We start from the raw sequence: 27,981 nt of genomic DNA, 5'->3' as shown, positions 1-27,981 counted from the left end.
TTAGGATTCAAGGTTATTTTAGTATTGAAATTTGTCAACATTATTAAGATTAAATAAGCATTGATGAGCTATCCTTTGAACCTAAAACTATTTAAGAATACTTCTTATATTAAAATAAAAAGCCCTGTATTATAATCTAATTTATAACCAACTTTTTGGTATATAATTCATATATACACTGATGACTATGGACAAACATTAAACTCAGAAAGTATGCTGCTTGCACTAATGGATAACAAAAACAAATTATTCATATAATCTTTAAGTTGGAAATTTAATAAATTTCAATTCCCCAAATTGACTTACGTGAATCACTTGTGGGATACCATTATAAGAAAATACATATGATACAAGCTACGGAACCAATACTTAATCATAATATAATTGATAGAAACGTGAAAACAAGCTGTTATCTATAGATAAGGACAAGCATTGAGGAAAAGGAAAGAATATATAGAAATCTGGACTGTTAACTGAAGCAGTTAGAGAAAATAGTATTACTGAAAACTGGTAATAGATAACTAATCTCCAAAAGTAATATCAGGTTTAAATTACCAAAATTTAAAATTCATTTTTTGTGGTACTGGGGATTGAACCCAGGGGTGCTCTACTACTGAGCCACATCCCAAGCTAGTTTTGGTTTTTATTTTGAGACAAGGTCTTGCAAAGGTGCCCATGAGGGCCTCAAACTTGTGATCCTCCCACCTTAGCCTCTTGAATTCCTAGAATTATAGGTGTGCAGCACTATGCTTGGCTAAATTTTATTATTCTGAAAGTAGCCATTTTATTTAATTCACAGAAATTTGACAAACTCCTGGATTCTGAATTTTTGGTAAAATGTTAAAAGACCAAGGTTAAAAAACCTATACTATAGATATCAAATGCAATTTACGTATTTTAGAACAAACATATTGTTTTGAAGTGTATTTTTGAATTCTACAATCTATATTCTCTCCACATAACCCACATCTAAGAAAACATACCATCCTCTAAAAGCAAAACAAAACAGAACTTTCATTAATTTGAAACTAAAGTGCAGCTCTCCACTTCTTGTTAGGATCCGTGTTGCTAACTGTGGAAAGAAAATCAGGGTAAAAATTTAAGAAGGTAAGTAAATTCACTGAATTTTATTTGTGGCTTGAAAAGCCCTCAATCTTAAGTAAGTTCATTGCTCAATATAAGTTTAAAATTTTTTTTAAGTTGTAGATGGACATAATATCTTTACTTTATTTATATATTTTTATGTGGTGCTAAGGATCAAACCCAGTGCCTCACATGTGCTCGGCAAGTGCTCTATGCCCAAGCCCCTCAATATTCAGGCTTTGAAAATCTTTTGATTTTAAGGATTTAACTTCAGTAAAGATTATTGATTTGAGAACTTATCCTAACACTAGTAAACAATCACGGAATTACTACTATGGTATCTTTGAGTTCACTACATTCACTGTTGCTTAACCTTTCCCTGGTCCCCAATCTTCCACATGCAGAATTCTTTGTGGTCTTGGGGTTTGGGAGAAGAGAAGCTATCCTCTTGATGTACTACTACTCTTAAATGTCATTCTGATGGGTGAAGACTGGAACACTATGCGAGATTCTAATTCCTGTGGGAGCTTCTGGCTCCAATTTGTAGCCAACTTGCCATGTGCTGCCAACTTTCCTAGTGCCTGTCTTTCCACCTTAATATGTTATTCAAGGGAGAACCCTCATGGGTGCTGTTTTCCTAAAAGGAAACTAGTGCATCTGTAGAAATATGTTAAATGCAGATAGTAAAAAAGTTAAAATTTGGAAATATACTTACATATTTTCCCTTCTTTTTCTAGTTTTTTCAAATGAAGCAAGACGTTACGTTCAGCCATTTTATGTAAATTCTCAGGAATAGTCTAAAAGAACAAGGGTGAAGGAAAAACTTTTTTTTTTTTAAGAACACCTTTTTTTTTTGGAAAAATTTAAAGAAAAACAAAATACAACATAAAAAGTTTAAGTTAACACATTTTTACATAGTTATAACCTATAAAATTTCACTTTGTAAATGCCTTGCTTTACGATACTATATTCCTATATATTTCTATGGATAAAATAGACTAAGGCCTAATAGTAGCAGTGTCTGTTTTGTTCACTACTGAATTTCAGTGTTCAGCTTACTGACACAGTAGGTATTCATTTATATTTTATGAATGAAGGAATAAATAAATGCAAAAATTCTCAGTTTTTCGACAGTTGGCCCTATAGTTTATTTATTAGGTTACATGATAATATCTTTATTCTTTGTGACATAATTTTCCCTTATTTTTGCCAAAATAATATAATAATGACAACTGTTACTTGAATGAAAATCAAAGCAAATATTCTTTTTATTCTTTAGATACAGAATATAGTTCTGAAGCCACGCTTCTTGTCTAAATTCACTATCTCTATTTCTCAATTCCCTGAAAATATTTTGCCAAGATCATCAAATAACTTCAGTCAAAATGCAATGGATTCTTTGCATACTCTTTGTACCTGAAATCCATCAGCTACTCTCTCTCTTTTGACGATCTCTTTTCTCATTTATTCCACTGCTGTAATAATCAGTCTTCATCCTGGATATTTTTCCTTAAGACTTCTCTGTAGTATTGATGTTTACAGTAAGTTGTACCATGGGTTCTTTTCTCTTTCGTACTCATCAAATCACCACCCAACAATACAGGCATTGATTGGTCCCAATCTGAACATCTAACCTCTAACTCTCCCTGAGATCCAGTAACAGGTTATATATACCAATTTGAGTTTCTAGATTTCATCATGTGAGTTCCTTACCACAGATTAATAATTGATTATTCCCAGATTACTGGCTAAAGACCAAATTTGTTTAGCTGGCAATGAGCCAGATCTGATTGTACCTCCTTTTCCTGCCTCATTTCCTGGGACTCCTTTCCTATGCATCTATATATGTAACCTGTGCTTCAGTCATGTGGTTTCTTTTTGAGTTTTCAAACACATAATGATCTTTAACTGTTTGAATGCAACCTTCCCTCTGTCTAGAGTAACTTTTTCTCCTCTATCCTGATACAGAAAATGTGTGCACCTTCTTCAAGGTTCCATAAGTTTCTAAAGGTTTTCCAGACAAGCATCATTAACCCTGAATTTTCACTAGGTAGAAATGATTTTTATTTTTGTGCCTTGACAGATTTGGTATAGGACTTGGAGGAAGTGTGGTGTAGAAAAATACAAGATCTGAATATTCAAAAATGTCTAAAGTCTAAAACCTTTTGTGCATCCGCACAAACTCAGAAAGTTTCAGATTTTGGAGCATTATTAGATTAGGGATGCTCAAGCTGTATAAAGCATTTAGGATAGTGTCCACGAGCATGCAGTCATGTCTCAATAAATGCACACTAACTATTATGATAAAGCCAGTATTTCGAGTACCTGTTGAACATGTGTGTCTTCACTAAACCACAAAATCCCTAGAGGTCAGGGATCCATAGTCTTCTTTGTATCTCTGCACTTCATATAAAAGTGTTCAACAAATGCTGAATGAATATGTCACTCTAGAATACCTAATGCCATCCTATAATCATAAGATGTTTAACACTCACACAGGGAATACACTTCTGAATACACCTCTGAATGCAAAATTGACATTTGTTTAGGTCAGGGCAATTTCTTGATGACTCATTTGTGAGGGTTACAAGTGTTTTTCTATCTGTACTTAGGTCAGAAAAAAAATAAAAAGAAAAAAAACCCCATCCTTTATGTACCTATATAGAGGTTACACTCTAGAATTATGAGGAAATGAACTGTTTCATACAATTTAAATATTTACATTACTCTTTTGCAAATTAGTATTTTTTCCCTGCAGTGCTGGGTATAGAGTTCAGAGTTTAGTACATGCTAGGCAAATGCTCTATCAGTGAGCTCTACCCACAGCTCTAGACAATGACATTAAAAAAAAATCTTTAGCTGTTTTAATCATTATCTCTCTCTTTTAGAACAAAACATGATGAGTATGAACTGTTTCTTGATGACTTAAGACTATAGGGACATTAGGTCCTTCCCTAATTCTAAATGGCTCCAGATTACATTTCTAAACTTATCTTTAGTAACAATCTCATGTATTTTATGGCTGTATTTATTGTGGAAATAAAATTCAGGTAAAAAATTTTTTGTCTCTTTTTGGTACTGGGAATTGAACCCAGGGGTGCTTTACCACTGAGCTATACCCCTCAGTTTTTTATTTTTTAATTTTGAGACAGGGTTTCATTAAGTTGCTTGGGGCCTTGTGAAGTTGTTAAGATTGGTCTCAAACTTGTGATCCTCCTGCCTCAGCCTCCTGAGTTGCTGGGATTATAGGCATGCACCAAAGTATCCTGCAAACTCTGGTAATCTAACTCCAATGCCTATGTTCTTAACTGCTAAGCTATTTCTACCAACACAGCAGATATCTAAAGAACATTTGCTGAAAAACTAAAAACTATTTGATTGCCACATAATGCTATTTATTCAGTGATGGGCTCAGACATCACACTCGGAGGCATGGGGCTCTTTCACTATATATAAAATTATTCATATTTTTTGATGGGTATTTTTTTCCATTGTCAGCCATTGCTACAACTTCTCACTGCTATTATCTCAATATCTGTCTCTAGCAGATCACCCCACCTCCTCTGTTGCCAGTCAGAACACCAAATGATCGCTAGAATAATACTTATCAATATAAAACGGATGCAATTTCTCCTGCAGAGAAAAGTATATAAAGTTTAATTAAGATGGCTCAATAAAGTGCTTTTTGTTCTCTATGGCCAGTTTTTTTTTTTTTTTGTTGGATGTTCTATTGCTCTCAAGTCTAGACAGGTGGCAGTACCTACAAAGTTAACAGACTTGTCCCGACCTGGGCTGTAGTAAATTTACCTACCATTTATAGTCCTTTTGTTTTTATTTTTTGCAGTGCTGGGTATAAAACTCAGGACTTCACACATTCTAGGCAAGCACTGGTATATCTCCAGCCCTATACAGTCTATTAAGTAGATTCTTTATTCTAATAAATTTGTTGTATGTACCAATAAGATAAATGAAAATTACCTTGTAGATAATTTTGACAAGATCAGTTACTGTAAATGCTTTTTCAAAATTATCACGAACTAATGTAAGAATTTGTTCTTCTCGTTTATTTCTGTGAGAAATATATTGTAGAATTGTAGCTTCAGCATTAGGGATTACTGGGCCATGTCCTGAATTAAAGTAATTATACAAATTACTCCACCATATAAAAAACATTAAGTACAACTGAAGTTACTTCATTCTATATAAAAATACTTCAGATGATATACTGGAAAAGCATACTAACTCTACAAATACATATTATTTGGAAAGCTCTACAAGTATAAGGTGTTAAAAATTATGTGCAATCCCAAACAGCCTTAGAGAATTATATCAAAATCTAATCTATTAGATATTATTAAAAATACAAAATAGATTTTAACAATAAAGTATAGCAACAAAACAGCAACCATAATAACAACAAATGTAATATTTATAGAGTGCTCACTATGTGCCAGGCCCTGCTCTGCATGCTAAACATACATTATTTTTACAAGAACCCCATAAGATAGGTATTTTTATTATCCCTTTGTGATAGCAGTCACTGAGTCACAGGGAGGGTAGATAACCCACCCAGAATAAAAGAACTAAGAGAGGTGGAGCTGGGATTACGATTTGGTAGTTTTTAACCACTCTGTGCTCATAACCACTATGATAAGCTTACTTATAAAAAAAGACTTGTAAAAAGGGGGAATGTAAAAAGTGGATCAATGTAAGTGATCAATATCTATTAAACGTTCACAAAACACTAGTAGCACTTTAAGAACATGTCTAGGCTAGTAATTTAGAAATTTTGACCATAAAAATTAAATCATACTGAATTTTAAATAATACAAATTTAATGTGTTATACAAGTCTGTAAAAGAGATGTTTCAAATATTTGGGAACAAAACATCCAGAAGCAGGCTAACCTGCTATGATGTAAAGACTCCTGGGCTTTAGATAACAGACTATCACATATTAGCTGCATGACTGCAAGGAAGTGTCCAAATCTCTGTTTCCTCAGCATTGTAATGGGTATACCATTACCTACTCCAAACAGTTTTTGTGAGGATGATAGCTAGAAAGGCCTCTGCATTGAACCTGATGGGTAGCAAGCTTTATTATTTGGTAACTATGGTTACACAATATAATTTACCTGTGAACAATTGCTGTGCTAATAGGCCAGTTCACTGCACTTACTAAAGCAAACACTCTTAAAACCCTTTGTAGGCAACTTGGCTTCAATGTGAGTGTATCCAACATCTATTGTCTTCTCTTTAAAAATAGCTATGAAGTGTCTATTCATTTTAAATCATAACATTAATCTAAATGCCCATCTCCAGTGTATGTTTCCTATTCCCTCAGATTTAGGAATTAATGAGAGAATGTCAGCACACAGATCTTTCCATGGATATTTGGTTAGGAGCAAGTTAGATGGACTTGGAAAATTAAGTAACCTAATCCACTTTTCCTTCTCAGCTTTCTTATTGGATTGTGCCTTTCTTAGCTTTTAGGATTGGAGGAGAGATTCATATTGCAGAGCAGTGCAGTGATTTCTGAGACACTAACAAGAAGTTTCTTCTTTTGGAGAATGGAAATAAAAATACCATTTTACGGTTTCTACGGAAACTATTGATTTTTTTAATATTGTGAGGTCAAATGTAATCCAAGGTTACAAAGCTACAATGTGATCCACAATAGAAATCAAATTAATAAAAATGATGGGAAGTTATGGGATTAAAAAAATATTCCTTTTCTAACGTAAGCTTATTTTGTTTTTAATTAACAGTTCTATCAACAGCTGTGTAGATGCTGAAAAATAATTCTCATAGATTTTTAAGAGGTTATCAATGTAACTCTTGGCCTTGTCTTTAAATTTAACTATATGGCTAAATAAAACTTAGGAATATAATTTAAGGAAATAGTTTATATGTGTTTCTTCTATGCAAGCTAAAATGAGCCTTTATCATTTGGTAAGAACAACTTTCTAGGTTAAAAAAATTACCCACCTGGATATATAATATTGGCTTTGATTTTTAATAACTCTTTCAGGGAGTTCATATAATCATAGAGGTCTTCAAATATAGTTGTTCCTTCCCCAAGAATGCAATCTCCAGAAAAGAGGGCATTTTCCTCTTCTAAGAGTAGAGCCATATGATCATCAGTGTGGCCAGGTGTGTATATAACTCTTGTTGAAAAAAGAATAATAAATAATAAAATAACAAGTGTAAACTCCTGAGCTTAGACGAAATGCTGGGAACTCAATTATTCTCTGTCCTTACCTTTGTAAAAGATACAAATAAATGTAACAATGAATTAAAAAATTTATTTCTTGTGCCCACTGAAAATTATCAACAAATAATTCTTTATCTAAATCACATCTATGACTTTAAAGTGAAAATTTAATACTTTTCCCATATTTTTAAATTTTATAAATAATAAGTACAGATTATAACAAATTTGGAAAACAGAAAAATTAAGTACTTAAGGACATAAAAATCAGCAACATTTCTATTACTTTTGTTATTTAAAAACATAATTGTTTTTGACAACATGGTGATGCAGCCTTGCAATCCCAGCTACTCAGAAGGCTGAGGCAAGAGGATAACAAGTTTGAGCCCAGTCTGGGCAACTTAGATCCTATCTCAAAAAAAAAAAGGTTTTGGGAATCTAGCTCAGAAGTACAGTGCTTCTGGGTTCAACTGCTGGGTAGGCACGTGGCATGTGTGCACACCCTCCCCATACTCTGTTTGAATATGATTTTATAACATCTTTAAATATTTTTCAAAGACAAGTATTTAAGTGCTTTGCTAAGTAACCTGGAACAAAGTTACTCCATAAATGATAAACACCTTATTTTAGTAGTTTATAAAGATTTAAAAGAAACAATCTTTCATTAGGATGTAAAAGAAAATAATTGCTGTGTATTCTTTCTGCCTTTGTGGGTGCCCAGATGGAATTGAGATATACATCTGTAGGTTTTTAAAAAAATGACATTTTAAAAAAATCTATTTTTCTTTTTTTGGTTCCAGGGATTGAACCCTGGGGCACTTAGCTACTGAGCCACATCTCCAGCCCTTTTTTATTTATTTTTTCAATATTTATTTTTTAGTTGTAGTTGGACACAATACCTTTATTTATTTTTATGTGGTGTATGGAATATTTTTAATAATAGTCTCAATAATGGAATGGCCTCACATGTGCTAGACAAGCACTCTAATGCTGAGCCTCAACCCCAGCCCCTTCCCAGCCCTTTTTTTTTATTTTGAGACAGGATATCAGTGAGTTTCTTAGGGCCTAGATGCTGAGGCTGGCCTTGAACTTATGATCCTTCTTCCTCAGCCTCCTGAGCTGCTGGCATTTCAGGAGTACACCACCTCGCCTGGTTAATCTATTTTTTTCTAATTAAAAAATTTAAAAACAAAGCAGTTTGGATTGATTTCACTCTATAACATGCGTTTATTTTTTCTTCTCTTTCAATTTTCAATTTTTTGTTTATAATCAATATAATTGATATTGTAATCAATACTTTTAAAGCATGACAAATTCTTTATTTCAAGAATTCTTATTTATTTTATAACTATATCTACAAAAAACTCATTAAATAAAGAACTAAGTCTAAATAATTTGTTTACAAAAGCACATAACCCTTGATTTCTGTCACATAAAGATTTAATTCTTTGTACTAATATTTCTTCTGTATTCATCTTATACTTTGGATTATAATTCTTTTACATGGGTTTCACATTGTTTTCTTATTTATCATTGAACTTCACAAGGTTAAGTTCCTGAAGGGTTGTCTTGTTCTTAACTTTACATTCCCAGTTCTGGACACTTAGTGGAACCTAATTTATTTGCATTGCTTTCTATGTGTCGGGCACTGTCTTCAGGGATTGACAGATATTACACATTTAGTACTTACTTTACTTTGGGGTGGGTACTTGTTATGGTTTGGATATAAAGTGTCTCCAAATAGCTCTTATGTTAATGTAGGAATGTTCAGAGATGAAATGACTGGATTGCAAGAGTTGTAATCTAATCAGTCCATCTGACTTTGAATGGTCTTGGTGGTAATTGTAGGCAGGTAGGGTGTGGCTAGAGGAGGTAGGTCACTGGGATTCTGACCTGAAAGGGATCATCTTCTCTGAGTCCTGGTCACCATGAAGCGATCAGTGTTCCTTTACCATGCCCTTCTGCTCTAATGCCTCATCTTATGCCCAGAGCAATGGACTCAGCCAACCATGGACCAATTCTCTGGAACCATGAAATGAAATAAACTTTCCCTCCTTTAAGTAGTTCTGTTGGGTATTATGGTCACAGCTATGCAAAGCTGCCCAACACAGTACTAGCTACCTCTCAATTTATATTTTAGAAAAAATGAATCATAGGAGATAGCAATAAATACTGATGGAGTATAGCTTAATTATATTTAGCTTAGGAAATTAATTATTAAGTGTGTGCTGCTGCTTTTTTTTTTTTTTTTTTTTTTTTTTGGTATGAGGGATTGGACTCAGAGGGGCTTAACTAATGAGCCACATCCTCAGAGTCTTACTAAGTTGTTTAGGGCCTCCTAAGTTGCTAAGGCTGGCTTTGAACTTGTGATTCTCCTGCCTCAACCTCCTGAGTGGTTGGGATTACAGGTGTGTGCCACTGTGCCCAGAAGAGTACTGCATATTTATGTGAATGGAATATTTTTAATAATAGTCTCAATAATGAAATATTTTTTTGGGAAAACAATTGCCACATTTGTATTTAATACTTAGGAACTAAACACAGGTTTTTGATTAAAGATAGTAAACACCTGTTTTCTTTGTCCTAAAACACCAATAAAATTACCCTAAAGGAGATTTTTTTTTAATGACATAAACCCACAAAAATGAGAAGAATGGGAGAGGCAACACATCATCAAATATTTAGAAGCTAAAAAGAAAGATGAGTGATAAGTGACTTATTCAGCCATGAGAAAACTGAAACCTAAACAGGTAGTGGTGAAAGCTGAGAAGCAATCAGATTTATGCTGCAGAATCCCCCAAAGTCTAAGGATTTGGGACATAAGGTATCTGGAAGCTTGTCATGCTTGTCATTCATGAAGCCCTAGGTTCAATCCCCAGAACTGAACAAAAACAACACCCCTCTCCTCAAACCCAGAAATAACAACCACCCCTCTCTCACAAATAGATCTTCAGATTCTCTTCTTTGAACAGTGAGACAAATGTCTCACTCCTTTTAAGGGAAAGACAGCAGATTTATTTGAAGAGGAGAAAACAGGCACAGATGGAGGTAGTGACAATATACTAAAAAATAAATTACTTCAAATACAGGTAAATTTTCAAGATGCCTTTCAACACTAGTTTTCATAGTGCTAGCAGTAAGGTCTTTCCCCTACATGAAATTAGAAGAGTCTTCTAAGTTACTTCACAAGCTCAGGAGTAAAGACTCTAAGGTAACAGTGCTGGAAGTTTCTCAACTAAACAGTTCATCCAGATTACCTTACAGTGAGGCTCAAAATCCACAAAAGCCTCTCTTCTCATAGGTCCCAAATAGCTCTATAGTTTCTATCAGATGACAATCTGTAAACATCAGAGGATAATCAGGATTTCTAGAATCTAAGGAAAGCCTCTTACATGGAAGACAGTGAATAAAAATAAGCAAAGAAATTTAGAGACAAAAGAATTATGAGAAAATCTTTCAAAACAGACAAACAAAAACATCAAACCTCACAGATTATAAAGTCCTCAGTGTGGTAAAAGAACAAGAAACAAGATAGGTTAGCATACAATGAGCATTTAGGGAACAAAAAATTTCATTGAAAATTAAAAATTTGAGAACAGAAATGAATGGAAATATAGGATTAGGAGATAAAATTGATGCAGATATAGTTGATATAGTAAAAAGGCAAAAAGAAGGAAAACAGAAAAAACATGTTAGATGATGAGTGCAGAAATTCTAACAAAATAGAAGTTTTAAGTAAATGAAAGCAAATGAAAAAGAACAAAACAGATGAGAAAATAAACAACAAGCAATTTCAAGAAAAAATTCTAGGACTGAAGAACAGACTGAAAAGGCTTATCAAGGATTGACGAAGACACTTTTATGTGACCAAAACTTTGTTCAGGCTCCTTTCAGTTTTTCTGATTATAGGGTGTAGAATATTCTACTCCAAAATATGCCACCTTGTCATACTGAGTATTTTAAGCTGAAGGAATCTGAGAAAATTGAAAAAGCTTGAAATTCTGTCTGACTTCCCTGCTGTTGTCCCTTGAAGTAGGTCATAAAACAGAATTCTGACCTTCTTCCAAAATAGGTCACAAGTCCCTCATATGAGAGATGCCTTCTCCATATCCTGATGAAGGAACATCTTTATTTTTGAAGACACAGAGAAGAATATGAAAAATTGGTTTTGCTAAGTTCCCTTAGACCATACCTCCTTTGTCCAATCATGCTTCTTCATGACTATCTACTTCCCCAAACTTAGCATAAAAATGCACAGGTTTTCAAGTTTCTTTTGGTCTTCATTTTGAAGACTCCTATGCCATATAAAGCTTAATAAAGTCATATGCTTTTTTCTCTATTAATTTGTATTTGCTAGTTCTATTTTCAGATCTAGCTGGGGGACCTTAAGAAGGGAAAGGAGTGCTTACCTCTCTGTCCTAATTTGAGCAAGAATCTTGCTAAGTCAGTTTAAGGAAAACCTCCTACCCTTGTTATCTGACTGCCATCAATATCTTATCACCCTATTGCCTTTAGCAATAATCCAATCTAGTTGGTTTAGGCAGAAATCCCTTTCCCATTTCTACTGTAATTTTCCATCCACTCAGCCCTACCCTGCTCCTTCATTATAAATCACTACTTGATCTTGTTGGAGTTACTGTTGTGTCTAATCCCTCTAACACACAGCAAGATTCTATTGCAATAGCCCCTGTATCTATTGCCATGGGCCCCCTTTAATAAAGTCTGTAAGTCTGTCTATGTCATCAGCAAGTATCATGAATAGTTTTCTCCTTAAGAGGTCCCAGAACCATAAACTTGAGACATATAACTTCAGAAATTTCAGAAAAAAAAATGGACAAGGAGAAAAAACAAAAACTACATGATAAAAAAATCAGATTTAGATTTTTCAACTGCAGTGTTGAAACTAGAATGAAATAACATCCTATGTACAAAATGGAGAAGGGAAAAGTTTCAATTCATGTTTTATACCCAGAAAATCTAAATTTAAAAAATTTAAAAAATTAAATTCATTTCTCAACTGATGCATCAAAATATTTATGGGGTACCTACCATGTGAGGTTTTGATACATGTATACAGTATATAAGGTTTAAATCAGGTTAAACTTATCTATATCCTTAAACCTTTATCAAGTCCTTATGATGAAGACAATTAAAATCCTTTCTTTCAGCTGTTTAAAATATATAGTATATGATCATTATCTATGGTCGCCTTATTCTGCAACAGCACAGCAGAACTACTTATTCCCATCTAACTGTAACTTAGTACCCATACAGCAAACCTTAAGTTAGATTTTAAAAAGACACATTCACCAACTGCAAGGGAGGCTGAGGCAGGAGGATCACAAGTTTAAAGCCAGCCTGGGCAACCTAAGGACCTTGTCTCAAAAGGGCTGAGGACGTAGCTCAGTGGTAGAGCACTTGCTATGAGGCCTGGGTTCAGTGCCAGAAAAAAAACAGTAACAACAACAAATTAAAGTCTCAAGTCTCTTTCTATCCTTTCTCAGGAAACTTTCAGAGTGGGGTTTCCAAATAGAGGGGGTATAGAAATTTATTGATTATAGGAAGTAGGTGATCCTGCATTAAAATTTATTGGTTATGGTAAATACAGAGGCAAAGAAAAGCACTCCCTAAGAAAGAAAGGAACTCTGATGATAGCTGCACCAGACTTGGAGGAAAACCAGTTCACACTGGAAGGGGCAGAGGGGAAGCTGCTTCTTGGAAGATGAAACTGAGAGAATCCCTGATACATTTAAACATCCTGAGAAAAGGTTTATACAATCAGATTTGAATTAGTGATAAGTGCATAGAAAACTATGCAAATAAAACAAAGTAATAACCATAGGGAAAACAGAAAAAGTAAACATAGTTTACTATATGTTTCAGCTGTATAATAGTCCTAATATGTAATCATAATGCCTATAGTCATAATAATGTAATCATTGAATATATGAATCCCCTTCTTCTTTCCTTCTGCCCCTCTTTTTGATTCTCTCTGGAGATCCTTGACTACTACCCAATTCACTAATATTGTTATAAAAATATTAGCTAAAATATTAACAGAATAAAAAACACATTCAAAAATAATAATATCATGACAAAATAAAGATCCCTGAAAATAATAAAATTATAAGATCCCTGAAAATAATAAAATTATGGTGAAAACTAATAAGCTTGTTTCCATATGCTTTGAAAATGACATTTAACAAAAGTCAGTTCTTATTAATTTTTTTAAATATTTTTTTTTTAGTTGTTGAATAAGCTATTTTATTTATTTATTTATATGTGGTGCTGAGAATTGAACCCAGTGTCTCACACATGCTAGGTAAGTGCTCTACCACTGAGCCACAACCCCAGCCCCACTCTTACTAATTAATAAGTGAAATGACTACAACTTAGAGGAGTTTCTTCTTTGCCAAAAGAAAAATTAATCAAACATTTAATATTAAATGTTGAAATAGTAAAGTTTTTTAAAAAATCTGTTAAAAACATGATAGAGTTTAAGAATACAAAATATTAATTAGTGGGGAACAATTATTATTATTGTTTTTGGTACTGGGGATTAAACCCAGGGGTACTTTACCACTAATCTATGTCCCCAGCCCTTTTTATTTTTTATTTTGAGAAAGAGTCTCACTAAATTGCTTAGCCTCTTTAAATCGCTGAGGCTGGCCTCAAACTTATGATCCTCCTGCTTCAGCCTACCAAGTTACTGGGATTACAGGCATGTGTCACTGTGCTTGGCAGGAACAATTATTTTTGAAAGATCAAAGCCTGACCTTTAATAACCATTAGGCTTTTCTGATTTCTAAGTGTATGCTTCACATATTGCAGATAATTATAATATTATACTTGCTTCAATGGTGAGGTATTAAAGAGCTGTTTGAAATAATTTGTGTGATTAAACTTTCAACCACCTGATAATAGAAGCATTCAATGTTATATGAAAATAATTCCAGGACGTCGTTTTCCATTTAACAAAAGTCAGTTCTTATTATACTATAAAACTTTGTCAGTGCGTGAGTGTGTATCATCTCTTATGGACAATTTCTGAATACACAGAATGCATTAATAAGCAGAACTCCATTCCTTTTAATTTGTAAAAACTCACTTGGAGCGCTACTCTGTTTTCGTCTGCAAACTGTCTTATATGTCAACACACTTGCAATACTTCCTTTATTATTACTCACCTATGCCACACCAGAACTCAGCAGTTTTTTTTATTTTCTAAGTCGAAGGCAGTAAGGTATCTTAATCTAGGGGACTGGAAATTCTAAGTCACTTGTGTGGTTAATGTCTTAATCTGCATAAAACTGTGTTAAAATTCAACTCACACAAACAGGAGGAGAAAAGGAAATGACATCAGAGGTGCTTTGCTAATCAGAAGAAATGTAGCTGTATTGTTCCCATTCATCAATTATAAAGTCCACTCTTCTGGACAGAGTGGACTTTATAAGGATGGCACTCAAGACAGTCATCTGGTCAACTTTTCTTTTAAGAAATTAAATTTAGTTTTCTAGAAAATTCCTCATAGTGATATCCAGAGTCAAAATTTTGCCAAAAAAAAAAAAAAAAAAAAAAATCTAGCTTTCTGCTTTTTACTACAAAAGTTCTTAGTGAATATTATCTGTGTCCTCTTGTTTTTTTTTTACAAAGTTGGCATGTAGGCAAGATTAATTGGACAATGAGTACTTGAAGACTTATGCACATTTTTAACCATCTATTTATGGAACTTATGCTTAAGAACAAATCTTCAGGCAAATACTGAAAACAACTGGGTTTTACTGACTATAAAAGTGGAAATTTGAAACCACAGTCATCAAGCTTTATTATAATTGGAAATGTATATTTTAAGAAAAGATTTACCAAGTCATTTTTAAAGAATGCGAATGCTATTTATTTTTGATTCTTTGTGTTGTTTCCTTCCAATCTTAAAATAGATTTCTACATTTAATTTGTACTAACCATATATTTAAAAACATCTATTTAATGAAATTATACAATATTGAGATTTGCTCTACAAGTCCAAGGTAGTATTCAACTAAGGGGTAGATAGTGATAGGATGCTAGCCTGAGGGAGACTTTTGGGGCACTAATACTGTTCTGTTTCTTCATCTGGTGCTGCTCATATGGCTTGTTCAGTTTGTAAGAAGTCATCATATTATACATTTAGGATATGAACATTTTTCTGTTTACAGATAATACTTTAATAGAAAGTTTTAAAAAAATGTGGTCCTGCTTACTTTGGTAGTAGTTAACTTGCAAGGGCTGAATATTCTTAATATATAAGATTTGATATAGATCTAATATCTATATTCTGTAATGGGTGATAACCAGTACTACTATTCCCAAACCTTTGAGACAGAAGACTCAGTGAACCCTTTGCTGTCTCCACCTCTTTCACTAGCTGGCCCAGGGCTGGTGTGCTATGAACGAAATTCAGTATTGTTCAGAATGCTTTCTGAAGAAGTAGTAATGTTTATTCTCCTCTGATATCATGAGAAAAATTATATGAGAGCCGGGTACGGTGGCCCACGCCTGTAATCCCATTGACTTGGGAGGCTGACAGGAGGATTGCGAGTTCAAAGTCAGCCTCAGCAATGGCGAGGTGCTAAGCAACTCAGTGAGACCCTGTCTCTATAAAAGTTACAAAATAGGGCTGGGGATGTGGCTCAGTGGTCGAGTGCCCCTGAGTTCAATCCCTGGTACCAAAAAAAAAAAAAAAAAAAAAAATTATATGAGATGCCAGTGTATTTGTGTATTTTAATGACAATACTTTAGGACAACTGCCCAGTAATTAGCTGGTGTGTAAGTTATACCGTGATTTTGTAAATTGCTAGTATAGTGGAAAAAGGTTTTGGCTTGAAAGTAGACATAGATACCCATCACTTTAATTTTTTTCTTATTCAACTGTTCATCTATTTGCCTCTTTATAGACATTTACTACATGTAGGATGAATGTTCAGTGCCTTGTATGTGACAGGGATTGCGATTAAAGGAAGAATCTGGTATCTGCCTAGGTTGGAGAATAGCTAGCTACTAACCAAAGCCGTTTCTTCTTTTTCCTGGACATGCAGTTAAACTAAATTTCCCAGCTTACCTATGGTTAGGGGTGGCATATGACTGAATTTATAGCCCATGCAACAGAAGGCCTGGTCCATAAAAACCTATACAATATCCCTCTGTGCTCTTTTCCATTTGTTGAATTGATTGATAGGAAGAAAAAGCATAAAACATTAATAATGGACATGAAGAAGGAATAGCACTGACAAATATTTTTGAGACAAAAACTAACTTGATTAGATGTGGAAGGTGGCTGCGGGAGTAGAGGAATGGTAAAGGTGAATAGTAGTTACAGATTAAAGGTAATACTGAAGTGAATATTTCAGAAGAAGGGGTAAAGTCTCAAGTACAGAGAAAAGTAGATGTTTGGAGGTCAGAAGGTCAGTATAGATTGCAGGGGATAGAAGAGACCATGATTAGTTCAGTCATAAAATTATTGAGTTTGAAATACCTTTCTGAATCCCTCATGCAGGTCATGAGGGATTACAGATCTGGCCTAAAATGTACTTATTGTAGGTACGGGTCATCTTTTCAAAGTAAGAACAAGGAAAGTCCTGAATTGAAGTACAAGTAGATCATTAAGCCACCCTAAGAAGAAACTATTGGCTCTTAAAATTTAAATATTTATGTAGAAAAAAATGGTACGATTCAAACAAATAAAAAGGATATACAGAGGGAAGTCTTCCTGTATTGGTTTCTCCAGCATCCATTCCCCCCACTACCCCCAGGATACCTCAAGTTACCAGATGTTTTTTGTATCTTTCCTGAGACAGTCTTTGAACATGCAAGCAAATAAACCTAAATCTGCCTTCCCTTCTTTATCACACATACACCCCCACCCCATCTTTCCTAAGGGACATTAACTTACCTTAGAGTGGCTCCCTCAGTCTTAATCACATCTCCATCTTTCAGATAAACATATTGTTGCTCTCCATTTCCTATAATTTCTTTTCTGTGAGGATTCCGTGGGAGTTTTTTAATACAATAGGTAGTTTCTAGCCACAAAACATATAAATATATTAGGTCATACTTTAAATGATTTAGGCTTTTAAGAGATCAACTTTAATACAGCTTATAATTGTGAATGACTACATAAAATACTCACATTAAGACAACAGAAATATGGGATGAGTTGTAGCTTATCCCTTTGGATGTAACTATTTAATATAATTTAATGAAAGAGCTTTTTATTCTTCCATGCACCTCTCATGGAAGCCTGTGTGATTTTTCTAGTCATTCTATATAAAAGTTTGAAAGTAGTTCTTCATAATCTTAGTTAGCTTTAACATTAGGACAGGTGTTAAAAGAGTAATAATACAGAACCCAAGAACTATCTCTATCTAGGTGCCTACCTACAGTAAAGAAGTCATGACTAGCAGTGGTACATGCTTGTAATCCAAGCAGCTTGGGAGACTGAGGCAGGAGGATCACAAGTTCAAAACCAGCCTTAGCAACTTAGGGAGGTGCTAAGAACTCAGCGAGACTCTTGTCTCTAAATAAAATATTAACAAGGGTTGGGGGATGTGCTGTTATGATCCATGCCATGAGTATTGAAAGGGAATTCCAAACCTGAGGCTAAGTAAGTTCAGCACAAACTACTACTCACTGATATAAAGAAAATCAAGCTATAGTTGAGTGCCAATTATCTATGTATAGTGAATACAAGCACCACGACATCAAAGGATTTAAAAACTGTCATAGTGGGGGGAAATGAAACTTAGAAACAAAGACCTATACACAATGCCATTTCTTGAATGCTAAAAGGACAATTCAACTATTAAGAGCAACAGAGCAGGTCACGGTGGTGCAGGTCTGCAATCTCAGCTACTGGGAAGCTTAGGGAGGAGAACTGTCAAATTCAAGGCTAGCAAGACCTTGTCTCAAAAAATAAGATAGAGCTGGGGATATAGCTTAGTGGTAGAGTACTCCTAAGTTCAATCCCTTGTACCACCAAAATAAATGAATAAACAAAATTAAAAAGAAAAGAAACGCAATAGGAGTCCAGAGAAAAGAAAAAATAGGAAAGGATTCAGATATATGATGGAACTTAGGGTATGATTTACATAAGTAAGATGTATAAGAAAGACATGGAGGAATGGAGAACAGCATTAGTAATGGCATAGGAATGAGAATGAGCATGGCATACTTGTGACAACATAATGCTACCAACTTGTCTAATGGAAAACACTGGGTGGAAGAGTGGAGAAAGCGGGCTAGGTAAGATGAGCTCGATTATGGAGGGCCTTAGACTGCCTTTCTTTTCACACAATGGAGGGATTTAAATTTTACCAAGTGTGGCCATTCCACACTTTCAGGAAGACAACGAGATGGTGTTAACAGGTGGGGCAATATGGCAGTTGTAAGTGGGGAGAATGGAAGGGTGAAATCTGACAGAACCAAGAGGGGATGACTGCAATAACCCACATTGAAGATAAATGAATATTAAGGTGGTAGAACTGAAAACACATGAGGGAGAAAAAGACATCCCAAAGAAAAACCAACAAGGCACAGAAATCTGGCCAGTATGGAGTATAAAAGAGATAGAAACACTAAAAAAAAAATAATAACAAACAGCACCTTCCCCTTCCAACCTCAAATTCCATTATTTTGTATCTTGGAGGTTGAAGCAAAAAACCAAACCAAACCAAATCAAACCAACCAACCAACCAACTAACCTGATCTGGAAACTGATACTGCATAATAAATTAGGATGGTGAGGCTTGTTTTTTTAATTTGCCTAATTAGAACTTCAGTAAAGTAGAGATTTGTTTCTAGTTATAAGACTTTGGTTGACAATCTTCATAAAAAAATCACAACTATTTTAAAATTACAAAACAATCCATACTATAACTTTGTATCAATTTTCAAATATATAAATTTTCAATATACATATAAATTTTCAATATACATAAAAGAAAACAAATATCTTATTCACAATAACCATTTACAAGAATAGACAAACATGCTGAAAACAATCATATAACATTTCTTATAATTACTTTATTGAGATATAATTCACATACTATAAAATCTGTCCTTTTAAAGTATACAACTCAGTAGGTTTTAACTATAGTCAAAGAATTGTGCAACTATCACCACTATCTAATTTTTGAAGCTCCCAAGAGAAATTCTGAACTCAATGATAATCACTCCCTGCTCATTCCCTTCTAGCCTTTGGCAACCACTCATCTACTTTCTGTCTCTATTATATAGCTCAGTCATTTGTTAAGGTTTGCATAATGGTTTATAATACTATTGGAAATGCTTATCATTTAAGCTAGTACAAATGTGATATTGTCAATGTATAATAATTTCTAATAAAAACATTCTAATTGAATAGCATAGATGCAAACATTTGAATCCTTGGGCTTAGTTGTGAAATATGTGGCAGAGACTCAATTTTACTTGGAAAATAATTAAAAATTATCAGATAACAAAATATATTTTACAAACCAAACCAAAATATGTAAGCTGTGTGGGATTACAGAGTTTGCATGCCTAGCAAAATTATGGCTTTCTGTAAGCCGCTAAGAGTTCCCAAATAAGCAAATTGCTTTCAAGTCTTTGTATCTTCCCACAGAAATCTTGTAAATGGCATTTGTATTTTGGGGGTGGCCTATAAAAATACTGTAGCACTGTAAGCTATTTGAATCCTTTCTATTCTACCAATAATTAAACAAAATTGCAAAGAAGTATGGAACAAAGTAACAAAAGTAAAACAAAATGAGACCATAATGCTAATGATAAAGGATTTTGAGAATTAAGAAATAACATGGAACTGTTGGGGGAAGATTCTGGAAGGCACCTCTGTACGATTTTAATGCCCAGCATCCCAAGGTCCTCAGCAGCTTGTCTAGCTTCAATAAAGTCCAGAAACAAAGACAAGTCACTTCTCAATGTATTAAAATTTCAGTGGCTATAAAAAGCAGTGTCAATTTCTCCTTTAGATTCTTTACATCAATTGAATAGGTAATATACTACCTAGGTATATTAAATATTAGGTATGTCTACATTACTATAGGTAATCTAATAGTTAATATTTTGTATGGAACCCAAAACTTTAAATTTAAAGAAAATAGGTCTCACTAACAGGAGAATGAATAAATAAATTATAGTGTATTTATACATGAGACTATTACTTGACAATGGGTGAATTGTCTAGAGAAGGAAAATTCATTAGGCTAAAAAATTATTATTTTTTTTTTAGCATCCCCTTGGGTTGGACAAAATGAGGAAAGATGACAAGAACATTAGGTTAATTTTTTTTTTTTTTTGTACTGGGGATTGAATCCAGAGGTGTTTAACCACTGAGCCGCATCCCCCAACCTGTTTTAATATTTTATTTAGAGACAGGGTTTTGCTGAGTTGCTTATGGCTTCACTGAATTGCTAAGGCTGGCTTTGAACTCTTTTTTTTAAAAAAATTTTTTTAAGGAGAGAGAGAATTTATTTTTAATATTTATTTTTTAGTTCTCGGCAGACACAATATCTTTTGTTTGTATGTGGTGCTGAGGATCGAACCCGGGCCGCACGCATGCCAGGCGAGCGCGCTACCGCTTGAGCCATATCCCCAGCCCGGCTTTGAACTCTTGATCCTCCTGTCTCAGCCTTCCTAGCCCCTGGGATTACAGGCTGTGCCATGGCACCCAGCAGAAAGGTTTTTTTTTTTTAATAACTGACAGCTTGTGATAATGGGTGCAGTAGCTGAGACTATTTTGGTCTTAACTATAGTCTCAAGGCCTAAAAAAGGCTTGCAAATATTGTAAAATGCTAGTTTAACGCACATGCACATCCTTGTGTGGATTAAAGTCCTTGACCTCTTGGCTAATGCCTTGAATATGCCAAGCATACTCCTATTCCAGTCTCTTTGCTCCTGCAATGACCTTAGTCTGGCATGCAATCCTCTCAGGAGCTCACCCCTTCTTCTTACCCCCTCTTGGATAATAGCCACTGCTTCTTCCCCTTCACTCTTTCCCTTTTCTCTTTGCATAACTTTATTTTTTCCCCCAATTCCCATTACTTTCTCCAGTACAGGCTAAGTATACCCTATTTGAAATGCTTGGGACCAGAAGTGTGTAAGATTTTGGATTTTTAGAATCCAAAATGAGGTATCTTGAGAATGATCCCAAGTTTAACACCAAATTCATTTATGCTTGGTATATATTGTCTACCCAAAGCCTATACAACATTTTTAGAGTGCTTATGTTTTGACTGTGACCTATCATGAAGTCAGGCAGGAAATTTCCAACTGTGGAATCATGCTGGTGCTTAAGAAGTTTTGTATTGTGGAATATTTTGGATTTTTGGACTAGGGAAGCTCATCTTGCAGAATGAAAGCTTTCTGAGAGCAGAGTCTGTTTTCTTCACTGCTATACTCTCTTGAGCCAAAAACAGTACCTGATATATAGCAGTCACTGGAATACTTGTTGAATGAATAAATAGAAGTATGTGGTGGTAGGATGACAAAATAAGGACAGAGTTGGCAAACAGGTTTCAGGAAGAGAGAAATTCAATGATACTTTGTCTGAATTTCAGTTTGTATTAGTAGTTGCTTTGGAATCAATTGTTATGGAAGCCCTGATATCATCTGTTTAGAACATGGACAAAAGCAGCATCTTACTCACAGTACCCACATGAAATGTTGAGCAGGGTGCTTGGCACACAGAAAATGCTCAATAGTTATTAGTTATTAAGTCTGAGGCAGTAAAGGTCACAAACGACTAAATTAAAACTGTCCATTATCACAGAGAAAAAGGGGAAGGTAAGAGGGAGAAGAGGATTTAGAAATAGAAATCAGGACTGTTCCTGTCCTTTTTTTGTTAAAGCTGGGAACAGTATTCAAGTCACAAAAATAGTACTTTTTTAAAAGTGCCATTTAAATAAAAGGTATTTAGTGAATGGTCTATACCTTACATTATAAATGATTCCTAAACATAATTTTCTTCAATGTGTATTGTAAATATTTTCTGTTTACCATTTTCGATGTTTTCACAAATATCTTTTATGCCTCCAGAATGATCAACATGCCAATGAGTCACTATGATTTCTTGGATTGCTGTATTAAATTCAGCCAGAGCTTGCTTTAAACAGCTGATGTATTCTGGAATTGAGGGCTCTCCAGTGTCAATGAGGATTCTCCTGAAAATTAAGGGGAAGATAATCATGCAATTGGAACAAAGGGTTAATGTTAGCATATTTCTCACACAGATAATTTATATTAAATTTAAGAAACTCTGTAACAGTTTCTTTCAACATGCTTGGAAACCAGTTACATGCTACTTCAGCTTAACTATAGTGATAGTACTGTAAGTTCTTTGATACAAATTATATCTAATGGAAGACTATACAAGGAATAACAGCAGTAATCTTGAATACTTACATAGTAACTGTTCCCACTGTATTCTTCCTAATGGCTATTCAAGGCAGGCATTTCATATACTCAGAAGTTAAGTAACTTCCTCAGTGTTACTCCACAAATAAATGACAGAATCGGCATTCAAACCCTGATGCCAATATATGTTTACATCTACTTAGCCTTCCAGATCTTTTACAAAGCCCTCAAAATTCCTCACGGATATGAATTTGATTCAACAGCAATTCCAAAGAAACCTCGTCTTCTTCATGAGATACCTAACTTAACACTGAAGTTTTACAATTGTACTCTTACATGTGAAAAAGGATATAAGAAAGCATAGGGGAAGGTCTGAACTGTTATACTTCATTACTAAGACATCCCATTAGTTATATACATATATTTTCGTTTGTGGTTTTGAGCCTTTCTTATACTTTGTTTTCTTTCCTTGCTATTTTATGGAATAGCCTTTCTATTTTCCTGAAAAAAAGAAATCTGTGATATTTTCCTTAAGAACGAACCAATTCACAAATTTAACCCAAGCAGTTTCAACAGTAATCCTCACACCCATTTAAGCCAAGATATTAGTCTTGATGAAAATTCTGAGTCATTCATTACTTTATCAGAAACTGTTCACAGATTACCGACAACTTGCCATGTCTTTATTTCTTGCAGAAATCAAGAAAAACAACCTTGCTTACTTTCTAGAGAAGCTGGGAACAGGGAGGTGTGTATGACCAAAAACAAACAATAAAGTAACAGGTGACAGAAAAACATTTTACAGATAATTAAAATCCAATTCAAACTGGCCTTATACAAAGTTATAGTTGGATAGGAACAAGAAGTTCTAGTATGCTATTGCACAGTAGGGTACTATAGATAACAATATCTCATACATTTCAAAAAGGCAGAAAATATTTTGAAAAGGTTTCACCATTTAAAGAAATTATGTTTGAGTAGATAAAATGTAGTCTGATTTGAACATTATGCAACATATATGTGTATAAAAACACGTATATATGATATCCCATTAATATGTACAATTTGTGATTTTATTAATGAATAAACACAAACTTTAGAAAAGGTCCCTCATTGGGGAGGAAGGCAGTGGGCCACAATTTATATCCTAAGTTCTGTAAAGCAGTGAATCAACTTTAGAAATACAGTTTGAACTGCCTGCTCTGGAGATGGGTACCACATGTTACACAGGTCTGAGGGAACATTGGAAGATCCTCTTGGTAGTGAAAGGAAGAGATGGTAGTAAGGAAGAGATGGTTTAAAGACCTTTCAGAAGGCACAATTAATTTTTTTTTTTTTAAACAGTGAGATTTGGAAGGGAAGGGAAAGACAGATCAGATCATTTTGAGTTTCTGGGTGGGATGATTGACTGTTAATAAAGACTGGAAACACTGGAGGGAATAAATCTAAGATGAGTCTGAACTGGGTCACAGTGGATTTTGATAGTATTTGTAGTTACCTTCCCTTGCTTTTTCTCCATAGCAATTATAATCATGTAACATGTATTTACATGCTTATTTACTTATTGTCTATCTCCATACTCTTTACCACTCTACAAATGTAATCCCATGAGGCAGGGACCTCGTCTATCTGGTTGAAGTGATTTATGGATTTATTTGTACATCTACAACACACTATGCGATGCTTGTCCATGTGTACATTTAGTCATACTACATTAAAAATACATAAAACTATAATACGATACTTCCTTATAATATTCTCTTACCTATAATCCTAGATTTTGGCTCTATGAATTTGGGGTTCTTTGGTGTTTATCCCAAATTCTTTATGCCCCTTAATTAGTGTCACTTGGGTTATTTTGGAGGTCTTCTGGCCCTTGAGAGGAATCCTTCCATGCTTCAGATCAAGACTTCTCAAATCTTTTTAAACCACAAAGTCCCCTAATTGTTATTATTTAAATCATTGGCTTCCCTTCCTCCCAAGAAACTCTATTTTGAAATATCTGGCAACTGAAAATCTGATCATACAGATAATATCTTATGCTGACACAGTAATTTAAACCATTTAGAGCTTTTATGTTTATTATATTTTGATCCTTAGATCAACTCTAGGTAGGGATTATTTTATTTATAGAAAAAGAAACTAGTCTTCAGAAAACAATTTGCTCTAGGTCTTACAGTCACAAGAGGCAGTGCTAGGAGGCACAAATGTTCTAGTACAAGTTTTAGTGACTTCTTCAGAACTAGGACCCTATTTCCTCTTGGACAGAAGGTGACTGTTTAGGAAAGCACCTAGAATCACTTCTCATGTGGCAAAAATAAAACTTCAGTTCTAGACTAGAACATAAAGTTGTTTCCTCCTTAAATATTTATCTCATCTGTAAAGCCTATGAATAGTTATTGCAGATGATTAGATAGTATCATTTCTATGTGAGTTGGTTGCTTTTATTCTTCATGGTCACAGGTAATATACCTGTCTCAGGAGTTCATCCTGCAAATGCAAGTAATACTGATAAAAGGCCTAATAGAAGAGTGTAAACGAATCTATACAGGTCTATGACTGATTTATTCACTAGGGCTCAGTGCCTGACATGTAGTAGGCACGTAATAATAAGCTGCTACATAAAGAAAAAATTCTTTAACTGATGGCAAGTTAGTGGAATTAAATATTTCCTTATAGGTATTTTATAACAATATTAAGCTATCAACTGGTCTCTGTCAATATGCTGTCATTAGCTCTTCTCTGAATATCTACTATGAAACCAGTGTTATAAGAAAAACAGAAGTGATAAATACTTGATGTTGTTTTCCACATTAGTATTTTTTTTTTTTTTTTGATGTTCATAGGTTTCACTGAATCCTCAAACCATACCTATGAGGCAGGTACTATATAGCCCTCATTGTATAGGTAAGGAATGTGAAACTTAAGAGAGGTAGCTGTCTTGTTGAAAGTCACACAGCTAGTTGGGTACAGTGGCGCACACCTGTAATCCCAATGGTTCAAGAGGATGAGGCAGGAGGATCCAGAGTTCATAGCCAGCCTCAGCAATAGAGAGGCACTAAGCAACTCAGTGAGACCTTGTCTCTATATAAAATACCGCCCCCCAAAAAAAGGGGGGCTGGAGATGTGGCTCAGTGGTTAAGTGCCCCTGGTTACCCCCCTTACCCCCCCCCCCCCCCAAAAAAAAAAAGTCACACAGCTAGTAAATGGAGGCAGGATAATAATCTAGGTAACCAAAGTCCAAAGTAGTAACTCTACTTTTCTGGACTGCTTTTTCTATTATAAGGTACAATATATGACATCACAGTATGTAGTTTTGACAGAAAATGTTCAAATTGCAACTATCAGGGATTCTTGAGAAGAGAAGGAAAATTGGGCAATCATTTGTTGATTCAAGTGCTTATTGAGCACCTATAATACTAAGTATCACAGCAGGTCTACTAGTGCTTCAGTGAAATTCATTTAACATCCATGGGCTGATCAGAATGAGGAAGACAAGCTAAAATTGTAGTTATCCAGAAGTCCTAGAATAATAGTAAAAATTTAAGAGAAAATTTAAAGAATGGTTATTCATTTGGCAAACATTTACTGTAGTACCTCTACTATACAAGGCTCTATGCTAGGTGCTGACGATACAGTGATTAATGTCTTCACTGAATTTATGTTTTGTTGAGCTAAGGGTCATGAAAAGTATGGAATGCTAAAACAGTGTACTACTTAGTCCAAAGGGTCAGGGAAGGTTTCCCTGAGGAACTATTTCAAATGTACTCTAAAGGATGAGTAAAGATTGTGAGTTGAAGAAGGGAGGAATGAGTTGGAGACAGAGAAGGAGGTGTGACCAGAAGCTCAGTGGCAGAAATGATACAGCTTTGCTGAGCTACTGCAGAAAGAGGAGCATAGCCTACTTGAGGTCTGAGATGAGCCTAATGAGATGGGAGACAGAATACTTAATATGTTTCAATTCTCTCTCTTTTTTGGTTTGATACTAGGGACTGAACCCAGGGTCACTCTACCAGAGTGAGATTCTAGTTTGTAAAGATACATAGGTACTTTTCACACAACATGGGCTTTAAATAGCCAATATGTTCAGCTCATTTTTTAAAGAGAAGTGGCCATCTGGGTGGGAGGAAAGTAAGTTGAGTTGAACTGAGACCGTTCATCTAACTCCAACATGGTATTCTATGAGTCTTTCTAGAGTAATTTTGCCTATGCAATTTTCATCCTACGTACTGACTTTAGAACCAATTTAAGATGACATGCTGAGACGGGAATGCCTGTGGACTATCTGGGCTTAGGGACTGCTTAATTTTTTGCCCTCCTAGATACTGGAGTTTGCCTAAGTAAAGGTCTTGTATATACTTGATCCTGCCAGTTTACTCTGGACTTAACCTCTGGCCTACTTAATTGCAAGTACTCTCAGTCCTTCCTATTCTGCAGCTTCTAAAATTCTTAGTTACCGAAAAAAGAGTGAAATGCAGTAGATACTTCAAAGGAAAACTCAAAGACCTATACTGGTCACAACTATAATAAAAATCAAAATTACTTACGATCAGTTTCTCCTTCCCAAGAGCCAGGTTTTTTTTTTTTTTTTTTTTTTTTTTTTTTTTTAACAGATTCAAGTAAGTTGGAAGCAAGAAAATCCTGCCCTCTGCTGCTGAATTAAGGAAGTGGCCTCAACATAATTGCTTTTGGGAAACTGTACTCTGGCCAAAACGCCAAGGGACTTTGGTAGTATAAACGCTTTCTTGGAGTCTTACCTCCAGAACAGCTTAAACACGAACTCTGGCATTCAACATTAAGCAAAGTAAATAGGGTTTCAAAAGCTTAAGTTTTTTTTTTTTTTTTTTAAATTTTATTTTTTTCACGACTTCTGCCTCGGTTAGAGAGGGTACCACCGGGGTGGTTGTAATTCAGAACTCTGGGGTCCTGGCATGTGCACGAGGGCCTGATTGGGGTTGCCCTTCCCGGGACTAGAAGCTGCGCTCCCGCAATCTCTCTCCGGGGCGAGCAGTCGTCGCAGCCTCAGCTCCGCGGTCCCGCGGGCGAGTGTACGTTGTGGGGGAGGGGCGAGACGTTTACCTGGAGCCGGTTCCCACCAGGTAGGTGTTGGTGCCTTGCAGGGTCATGGGACCCGGGTTACAGCCCAACACGCGTACTACCCGACTGGACAGCCGCTCGATGCGCTGCAGCGTGACAGACATCTTGAGTTCCGGCGGCCACCGGGCCCGTAGCGTGTTAGGCAACCAGAGCGAGGAACTAAAACGCCAGCCGGATGGGCGGGGACAACAATCTCGGAAC

At 35.0% G+C, this 27,981-nt stretch overlaps 1 protein-coding gene across 1 annotated transcript; it reads right to left on the bottom strand.

Moving 5' to 3' along the window:
* Lactb2 (lactamase beta 2) lies at positions 1-27,981 on the bottom strand. Its single transcript, XM_027952325.3, has 7 exons — positions 27,763-27,981; positions 22,327-22,490; positions 17,222-17,348; positions 7,071-7,249; positions 5,062-5,210; positions 1,799-1,880; positions 1-1,072 (listed from the first exon to the last, which is right to left on the bottom strand). The coding sequence occupies exons 1-7, from the start codon at positions 27,882-27,884 to the stop codon at positions 1,029-1,031; spliced, it is 867 nt and encodes a 288-aa protein (XP_027808126.2). The 5' UTR covers positions 27,885-27,981; the 3' UTR covers positions 1-1,028.

This window comes from Marmota flaviventris, chromosome 15 (genome assembly GCF_047511675.1).
Source record: "Marmota flaviventris isolate mMarFla1 chromosome 15, mMarFla1.hap1, whole genome shotgun sequence".
In the NCBI taxonomy this organism is placed as follows: Eukaryota; Metazoa; Chordata; class Mammalia; order Rodentia; family Sciuridae; genus Marmota; species Marmota flaviventris.
The sequence above is the reverse complement of the archived record's forward strand: the minus strand, read 5'-3'. Positions and strand labels throughout refer to the sequence as shown.